A 10,508-nucleotide genomic window follows, 5' to 3' on the forward strand; every position below is an offset into this window, starting at 1 on the left:
GAAACTGAGGAGTATGTCATTTCTAATTGATAATCCCAAATGCTTATGTATGATTCGATTTGATCATTATTGTTGTTATAATTTCCTACTTGGTAGCTCGTGCTATATTGAGTACAAGATTGAAATTGTGAATTGTTGATCAAAATCATATTCTAGTGGACGGCTGTATCATTGGCTCAACTACACCACAAAACATGCAAAGTCATGACGTCCTATGTCAACTATATAGATAATTATGAAGAAAGAAGATTAACACTCATCGAAGAATAAGGAAAAAAAGAAAAGTAATAAAGAGCTTGACATTTCTATCAATATTATGTATCGTGTGACAAGGGAAATTTATGATTGCTAAGTCAACTTTGCAGAGAATTATGGTGCAATGACTTCCAACGAAGACTTGCAAAAGGGTGACTTAAAACACATTATGAAGAATGTCATTCACGGTAAGAGTTTAATCGTACATTATACTCTGCACATAACAGAATCATAATCACTGCTTACAATTGGCTTAACAAAGTTAAGCTACATATCAAGCATGTTAAAAGTTCATTATATATCAAATTCGTTCGAAATTACTCTAACGTCTAAACATGGAGAAGATTTACACAAAGTACTGGAAGGTCCCGAGTATAGTTCGACTAATTTCTCGCATGCGAGTAAGTAGTTTCTGTGAATCGAGCTACTTGGAGTTTTTACAAAGTCATTTCATACCAAAATTTCTCTTCAACTTCTGTATTCACCGAGCTCATTTCTGAACATCTTTCTACCTAATGCTCCAACCAAACTTCAACTACATTAATATCTATATTTAGAAAACTATATATAAACCCAAGGTTAAAAAAAAAAAAAACGTTTCCTGTATGTGTGTTCAATATTCCCCATCAGTCTTTCTGCTTCCTTAATTGAACTCTTGTGCGCCTAGGAGAGATCCAGTAAGTCGAAGAGCAGCTTAGATTACAAGTATTGTTCCTGGATCCTGCCCTTGTTCTCTTCCCACCATACTCTTGCATGCATTTCACCAAATCTCTCTCGACTGCATCAAGGAATCAAATTAATTGCATCAAATCAGCATGTTCAAGGGCCATTTTAGACATTGTCTTTCGACTCCATGGAAACTAAGTCAATAACCAAGGCATGGGAGATTGGGAAATAAATAAGTCAATGGTCATGATGGTATAGGAAAATGGTTTCCACTAAATAAGATGGTGCTTATGAGTTATGACATGTTCACCAAACCCATAATTAGTTATAACTCAACTATTCAGTGAAGAAACTAAAATTAGATGATGAGACTCAGGGGTAGAAGGCAGCAACTGAGCAGACTACTCTGGCGCTGTTGAATCCTGCTCTCGTACTGCTTTCTGGGATCTTAATCCTGAAACCGTAGCTAATGTTCACAAGGGGTTTTTTTCTTTTATTTCCCTTTGGTAGTGACTAATCAGATAAGCTTATCATTAGTATCTATGGAAATTCAGAATCTTAATTGAGATTAATGGTACTTGCTCAGAGTTCGTGATTAATGGGTACACAACCAATGGCTAATGACAGATTTGTTATTATTACTAATGCTCACCTGAATCTGACACGTCGAAGCTCCCGAGAACCATTAGGCAATGCTCTGATAGTGATGTAGACCCCAGGTTCATCCTGCTCAACCCATTCAGTCTCAACGTCACTAGCTATGCTGGCCGAAAGTTCACCCGAGTGATCTACCTCTCTTGATAAGCTGCTCCTAACAGATGCATCAATTGAGGATGTCTCTGTTTTTGAAGCACTAATGTTAGAGAGCTTAGGCGTCGAAGCAAGTCCACACGACTCATAGTATTGGCGAGATGCATGCTGATCAAGTGAATCCGATGAAGAATATGCCAACCCTGTTGGACGATGGAAGTTCCGAGGCAAACATTCTTTACTCAATGGGGGTGTTGCAGGACTACCCTGTGCAGATCCAATCTTCGAGATCTACAGAAATGTCAAAAGCTCGGACATCAAAATAAAGATTGCATATTTAGAAAGCCCACTAAAATTCTCAGTTCCGGTCACAGAAAACAGCATGAAACCATCCTTATACATGAATTTGCCTAGTACAGAGGCCTGCTATCTCATTCCTCATTTCCTAACAACAAAAATCAACTCTTGAAAAGGTATAACCATAAAAGTAATGAGAGCTCACCTCGTCTTCAGACCTAGGAGGGGTTGCTAGCGGTACAGCCTGTTGATTGAATTTTTGAACATTATAAAGTTCCATCACCTTGTCATAGTTCTCTGCCCACCATCTTTGAGCTTGCCACTTATTAAAAAGCTCACGGCTGAGAAGACAAAAGAGTAACATGGCATGAAGAAAGAAGGTAGTGATTTCACATTATTATAAGACCATAAAGCTCCTAGTAAGCAAACAATGATTTGTTGAGAAACAAAAGCTCATTTTTGAGCTTCCGTTTCCTGGAAAGCTCGAGGCAACAAAAAGGCAGCAAAGCAAGATTAGAAACATCAGGCCACATGATTAAATGAGCGGCATACTTCTTCCCGTGAAAATTAGGTTAAGAACATTCTGCTTTTTAAGTTTTTTGGAAGAAGGGAGAGATAACTAATTAGAAGTTCATAAAGAAGCAATCCTCTACTTAAATTCAAAGATCAATCTTACATTTGAAGGGTGCCTCAAAAGGGACAACCATATCTACAGACTACAATGAGGAGTGACAACACGAGAGCAATTTGCTTTGCTAGATTAACGCCAATATGTTATTCAGACAATAAGAAAACTAGAGAGCAATGTTTATTCTGAAGGCCAGTTAAGCAATAGAATATGTATCCACCCTATTGGTGTCATCTGTGTGTACTTTCATAGTATTTAGGCATAACAATTAGAATGTCAAGAAATTAATTTAATAATCTTCTGCTTCTTTACTTTATTTACCTTCATACTCAATTGAACAAGGAGAACCACAGAAAAAAAGTATGCAAACATAGAGAAGAAGTAGAAAAATGACAAATTGTAATAATATGCAGTGTATATCATCAAAAAGACTTTGCCTTCAATGCAAATAGATAACGGACCCCCTCTTAAAATTAAAAGCAAATATTTCTGACAATTAGAGAACTTCAAAAGATACAATTCAAATTTCAAAATTCCACAGATAACAGTGTATTAAGATATCATAAAAGCATCTGACGACTACTTGCCATTATTCTATCAGGCGAAACAAAATGAGGTAAACCCGTAAACCTTGTTGATTCTAGGAAAATCATTATTGCTAAAGATACTTATAAATTATAATTATGGCTTTGGGATCCCTTTTTCTCACTTGTTGTGCTACGTAGATCTGTTGACAACAAATCACAATCCTTTTTACTATACTCTCTAGTTACCAACTACGTTTCATGGAAAACATAAAGTGCAAGTTTTTTCAAGCTAAATCAATCAAAACACAATCAGCTGCAGGTATTGCATCTCCCTTCTTCCACATGATTTTTCGTTCAAGATACCAAAGCAATATGCTGAATAAAGCAGGTTAAAACATCTCCTTGTCCTAGTGACACTCGTAATTTATGTTAATAATTAAGCAAAGCATACCCTTTGATAGTATTAACCTTTGTAGCACAGGGTTTTAGTTTGAATTTTTGAGCACTTTAATATGCTGTAAGCAATCCATCTGATACGCACATCTTTTGTCAACTGGGTCTGGGATTCCAGAACATCGAAACACAAGTATAAGGGCATGCAACATTCTTAAATTATAATCCTCTCTCTTTTCCACGGTCTTAAAATTACATCTAGTTCACAGTCACTTACTCCCTCCATCCCTGCTCAAGATTAAAATGAGCCAAAAGAAGATGCTCGAGCTAAACATTCTACTTTTACCCTCTTTGTCTTTTACTTCTTTTCTATAATTGGGACCCACCTCCACCCACCCATTATTTTCTCTTACTAATCTTCGTGACCCAACTCAAAGTCATCTCCAAGCTGGGATTGTGGGAGTATCAAAATCTGTACAAAAGCAGTAACACTAGGAAACCCATTCTGAATGCGAGAAAATTTGAAGGGTATGTGCAAAAGGCTCAGGCAAGATTTGCTTCAACTTGAAAGAAGAGCCAAAGAAGTACAAGAACATAATTTCAGCCACTCCCTAGTACATACATAGTCATTTTCTGCCAATAAATAGCCATCTCCCCCCCCCCCCCCAACCTCGGGAAGAAAAGATAAGAGCTCGAAAATAGAAAAGAAAGACCATATAAAGAGTCAATTAGAAAATTTGTATTAAAAAATGATGAGGAAACCTAAGAGAAACAGTTTACAGAGAAAAGTGATTGGGTCCATGACAAACAGAACACAATCATGCTGGAGAGCACTTTAACAACATATTACAGACCACTTATGGCTTAATAGAGAGGCCCACAAAAGCCCTTGTTTTGTGGTTGAATGTAAGCATCATATCCCACATACAGTCCAATAAATATTTCAAAACCCACTACCTGTGGAAATTATTGACCTAGAGAAGACACAAATATGATAAGATCACATATTCTCTAATCAAGAAATCAATATGCTAGACGCTGAAGCCAGTGTCCTGACCACTTCTTGCCTTCTTGGTATACCAGATGCACAAAGTACCAAGAAGTCCACAAAATTTGTCAAGCAACCAGGGCTGTAAATTACAATCACAAATGTCGCGAACTTTCAACCTCAACAATCAAAAGAAGGGGAAAGCCAAAAATTCTCCAACAACAACAGTCACAACTATCAAATGATCCACTAAAACTCATATAGTTACATCACTGTCACAAACCTCTCACTGATGTAATAGACAGCCAATACTTAACACGATCGATAGTTCCAAAATTGACTTCAACAATCTAGCATTTTCATGATCTACAAGTGAATCGACAACTTAAAGTTGGAAAAAAATGTTGTACAATCAAGAAACACCACAAAGCCGGTGACACTTTCCAATTACAAAGTGACGGGTCAAATCACTAGATAATCCACATTCAAATTGAACAGCACGATTTAACATAAGTACATTTTAGCACATACTCTAAACCAATAAAACCACAAAATTTTACATAAATTCACAAATCACAATCATAAAAACAGAGAAAACCCATTTCATTTCAATAATTCATCAAGCAACCCAACAAACATCGAACAGAATCAGATCAAAACCAAACAAAAAAACAACCACAAAAACAAAAATCAAAATCGAAATTATACCTAAAGCGAATGCGCTTGAGATCATTACCACCCTGAATCATGGAAACAAAAGTAATAAGAACACCAGGCTCAACTTGAGCAACCCACTCCTTAGGCTCATCCTCCTCCATCAACACCACTGATTCCGACCTCCCGCTCACAGACACCGGCGTCCCTTCGCCACTGGAAAGCATTCCCACTCCCTTAATCGTAACCCTCCCATCCAATTCCTTCCCCCAAACCCTGGCCGTCGAATTCGCCCTTTGATACCCACAATGGAATCTTCCAGAAGAACCAGACCCACCATTTGATTCCTCATAACTCTTCCTATTCTCACTCTTCCCCCCTGCACATGGCTTACAGTTCTTGTATGCACCTGATGCCCTCAACGCCATTCCCTTTATCTGCCATTTTTTCCAAACATTTCAACAATAAGTCTTATCTTTTTCACATCAATAAATACTTCAAAATTATAATCATTAGTGAAAAATATTATTAAATCAACCAGGGTATTTTTCCTCCATCCTTAAATTAACATGGGTTTTAAATTAACAAGGATATATCAATCAAAACAAAAACAACCAAATAACTAAAATGCAGTAATATATTATTACATATTTTTGGTAAAAACTTACTTGAGTTGTGAGGGTTTTGATGGGTTGTTTTTTGCTGGGTGTTGCGACAACATCATCGTCTTCTTCCCGTTGTTTTTGAGTTCCCAAGGATCCGCCATTTAAATGCTTTGTGCAAGCTATACAAGTCAACATCTGGGTTTTTTTCAAGAGCACTCAACAATGGCGGAAAAAGATTAAATTTCTGTAAAATAATACTTTTTTTTTCTGGGGAAGAGAGTTCTTTTTTTTTTACAAAGGTTTAGTCACATCAAAGTTGTTGTTGGGTATTTAGGAGAGAGAGAAGCAGAGACAAATTTGCAGGTCTCATTCACAGCCACCATTAATGACGTACAATAAAATCTGTGGGAATTTAATTTAGTTTGTCAATGAAGAAGATCACAGTGTACTTTTTTTCACAAGGAGGAGAGAGAAAAATGGAGATCGACAGAAAGAAACTCCATTGTTATATGAAGAAGAATGAATTATCTTGAGTTTCACTCTGATTATATGGGAAGTAACAGTAAAAAAAGAGTGTGAGAAGAAAGAAATCTGGATAATTTAATTAGTTGTTTCTGTTGTGAGAAATAGAGAGAGAAGTTATGCAAGTATATCAGAGAGTATTGTATATTGCATTGATGTTCTGTATTCACAATGGTATTTATAGGCACAAAACTTACTGTGTATTTGCATAAATCAACAAATACGGCGAGAAAAACCTACCATGCATTGAATGCATGGCAGTGGAATTCATTGTGTCAACAGTGGAATTGGTCATTCCACTGTTTTACAACACTCCCCCTTGAATGTCCACTGATAACTCATAACAGATGTTGTCCTATTTAGAATGCTGTTAGGAAAATTCCTGTGGGAAAAATCCATAACTAGGGAAAGGAGTATAACTATAATATATCCTTATATGCTTAAAATTAACTGCCTCATTAAAAACCTTGTCAGGAAAAACCCAGTGGGATAAAAACCTGATCGAAGGAAAAAAGTGCAGGCATATAATACTCCCCCGAATCTAGCATATATCATGAAGATGACGCATTCCAATTTTTCGGACTAATTCTTCAAATTTCTTCGCCGGAAGGGATTTGGTGAATAAATCTGCAAGATTCTCACATGATTGGATTTGTCGAATGTTGATCGTCCCTTCCTTTTGGAGGTCATGAGTGAAGAAGAGCTTTGGTGATAAATGTTTAGTTCTGTCTCCTTTGATGTACCCTTCGCTTACTTGGGTGATGCATGCAGTATTGTCTTCGTAGATGATAGTTGGATTTGTTGTTATTGTTTCCATCCCGCATTCTTCTTGGATATTCTTGATCATTGACCTTAGCCATACACATTCCCTTCCAGCTTCATAAAGAGCAATTAATTCGCATGATTTGATGATGTGGCCGTCAAAGTCTGCTTGTGATTTCCAAGATATTGCAGTACCTCCATAAGTGAATACATATCCGGATTGAGACTTAGCCTTTTGTGGGTCTGAGAGGTAGCCAGCATCTGCATATCCAATGAGTGACGCATTGGGTCTTGACTGATAGAATAATCCGAGATCTTGTGTTCCTCGAAGATAACGTAATAAGTGTCTGACTCCATTCCAATGTCTCTTGGTTGGTGCATTGCTGTATCTAGCTAACAAGTTTACTGAAAAAGCTATGTCAGGTCGAGTATTGTTAGCCAAGTACATTAAAGCCCAATTGCACTTAGATATGGTACTTCAGGACCAAGAATCTCCTCGTTCTCTTCTCGTGGTCTGAATGGATCATCTTTCTCATTCAGGGAACGCACTACCATTGGAGAACTTATTGGGTGGGCTTTGTCCATGAAAAAACGTTTCAGGATTTTTTCTGTATAGTTTGATTGATGGACAAAAATCCCATTTCTTAGATGTTCCATTTGCAGGCCAAGGCAAAATTTTGTCTTCCCGAGATCTTTCATCTCAAATTCTTTCATCAAGTATTTTGCAGTCGTTCAAGTTCTCTAGGAGTTCCGATAATGTTCAAATCATCGACATATACAGCAATGATCGCGAATCCTGATTTAGATCGCTTAATGAAAACACAGGGACTGATTTGATTATTTTTGAATCCTTCTTTCAATAGGTATTCACTAAGACGATTATACCACATTCTTCCAGATTGTTTTAACCCATAGAGTGATTTTCTCAATTTTATTGAGAACATCTCTTTGGGCATGCAATTTTCTGGTAGTTTTAGTCCTTCAGGAACTTTCATATAAATATCTGTGTCAAGTGAGCCATACAAATATGCGGTCACTACATCCATCAATCTCATTTGCAATCCTTTCGAAACTGATAAACTTACCAGAAATCTTAGTGTAGTTGCATCGACTACTGGAGAATATGTCTCATCATAATCAATCCCTGGCATTTGCGAGAAGCCTTGGGCTACTAATCTTGCCTTATATCTAGTAACCTCATTTTTCTCATTTCGTTTTCTCACGAATACCCATTTGTACCCAACTGGTTTTACACCTTTTGGTATTTGGGTTATTTGACCGAATACTTCACGTTTTTCAAGTGATCTCAATTCTGCTTGAATTGCCTCTTTCCATTTTGGCCAATCTTTTCTACGGCGACATTCATCAACTGTATTTGGCTCTACATCATTTTCATCGTATGTCATTTCAACCGCTATCGAGTAAGCAAAAATTTCATTCAAGACAACATCTTTTCGATTCCATTGTCTCTTTGTAGAAACATAATTAATTGAAGTTTCATTGTTGTCTATCTTTCATGTTCCTTTTCTTCTGGAACACGTTTCTCTTCATTTTTGTTTTCATCATGCTCTGTTGGGAGATTTATATTAATTTCGTTCGTTGTCTCCCCTTGCCTTTTCATTTTTCTCGGTTTTAAATCTTTAGAACCGGGTGGTCTGCCACGTTTTCGACGTGCTATTGACTCATTTTCAATTGCCTTATTGTCATTAGGAATTTCAATCCGTTCCGGAGCATTCGCAGCAGGTACATGTGACTTTGTCACTTTCTTAGAATCTGTGAATGCATCTGGCAATTGGTTTGCAATACTTTGCAGATGAACAATTTTCTTGACTTCTTGTTCACATGAATTTGTTCTCGGGTCCAGAAACGACATTTGCGATGCGTTCCATGTAATTTCCGATTTTATATTTTGTGGGTCCACTTTCTCTCCCCCTAAGGATGGGAATACCGACTCATTAAAATGACAGTCGGCAAATCGAGCCGTAAATAGATCACCAGTTGTTGGCTCTAAATATTTGATAATTGATGGAGATTCAAATCCAACATATATTCCCATCCTTCTTTGTGGACCCATTTTAGTACGTTGGGGGAGCAATAGGTACATGTACAGCGCACCCAAAAATTCTCAAATGTGAGATATTCGGTTCTCGACCAGATACTAATTGTAATGGTGAGAATTTGTGATAGGCTGTCGGCCTTAATCTTATCAATGTTGCCGCATGTAATATAGCATGACCCCAAGTAGTAGATGGCAATTTTGACCTCATTATTAATGGTCTTGCAATTAATTGTAGTCTTTTGATTAATGATTCAGCAAGACCATTTTGTGTATGTACATGAGGTACAGGGTGCTCAACAATAATCCCAATAGACATGCAATAGTCATTAAATGTTTGGGATGTAAATTCCCCAGCATTGTCTAATCTTATTTTCTTTATTGTATGATCTGGGAATTGAGTTCTTAATCGAATTATTTGAGCCAAAAGTTTTGCAAATGCAACATTTCTGCTTGACAGAAGGCTCACATGTGACCATCGAGTAGAGGCATCAATTAATACCATGAAATAACGAAATGGTCCACATGCAGGATGAATAGGCCCACAAATATCTCCTTGAATTCTTTCTAAAAACATTGGAGATTCAGTGGCAATCTTATTTATAGATGGCCTGATTATCAATTTGCCAAGTGAGCATGCAGAGCATGTTAATTCATTTGACCGAGGAATTTTGACATTCTTTATAGAGTGTCCATTTGAGTTTTCAATGATTCTATGCATCATTCCTGTGCCAGGATGGCCTAATCGGTCATGCCATAGAGTAAATGATTTCTATTATCTAACTTCTGGTTAGATATCATATTAATTTCAATCGGACGTATATCTATGCGATATAGTCCCGAGGAAATTGCTGGCAATTTTTCATAGATGTATTTCTTGCCGTTTTTCTCTGCCGTTAGGCATATGAATTCCTCTTTGTTCACGCGTCATTGTTTCCAAATGGTAACCATTCTGACGTACATCTTTGAAACTTATGAGGTTCCTTCGAGATTTACTCGAATATAATGCGTCATTAATTATCAATTTTGTCCCATTTGGAAATATAATGCAAGCTTTTCCAGAGCCTTCAATTAGCTTGGCTGTCCCAGAAATTGTACTAACATTTGCTTGGAATATTGTAAGTTTTGAAAAATACTCTTTATTTTTCAATATGGTGTGTGTTGTCCCACTGTCCAGGAGACATTGTTCTTTAGTTCCAACTTCTGATGAATTCATATCTTCATAAATAATAAATACGATGATTAGTATAAGAAAAATACGTATTTTTATTAATAATAAAGGAACAAATACATGAAAGTGGATATTGAAGCAGTTGAAATAAACTAAGCACATTAATCGATTGTGATCTAAACAAACTTATTTTCAACTTCAGCATCATCCATAAAAAAATCTGAAACATCAAGG

At 36.8% G+C, this 10,508-nt stretch overlaps 1 protein-coding gene across 1 annotated transcript; it reads right to left on the bottom strand.

The window, feature by feature from the left end:
* Window positions 1-470: 470 nt before the first annotated feature.
* Window positions 471-6,402, bottom strand: LOC104899769 (protein Brevis radix-like 2). Its single transcript, XM_010687032.4, has 5 exons — window positions 5,827-6,402; window positions 5,213-5,595; window positions 2,174-2,309; window positions 1,574-1,962; window positions 471-1,033 (listed from the first exon to the last, which is right to left on the bottom strand). Exons 1-5 carry the CDS (start codon window positions 5,956-5,958, stop codon window positions 955-957), a joined length of 1,119 nt encoding a protein of 372 aa, XP_010685334.1. The 5' UTR covers window positions 5,959-6,402; the 3' UTR covers window positions 471-954.
* Window positions 6,403-10,508: the final 4,106 nt, after the last annotated feature.

This window comes from Beta vulgaris, chromosome 7 (assembly GCF_026745355.1).
Source record: "Beta vulgaris subsp. vulgaris cultivar EL10 chromosome 7, EL10.2, whole genome shotgun sequence".
In the NCBI taxonomy this organism is placed as follows: Eukaryota; Viridiplantae; Streptophyta; class Magnoliopsida; order Caryophyllales; family Amaranthaceae; genus Beta; species Beta vulgaris.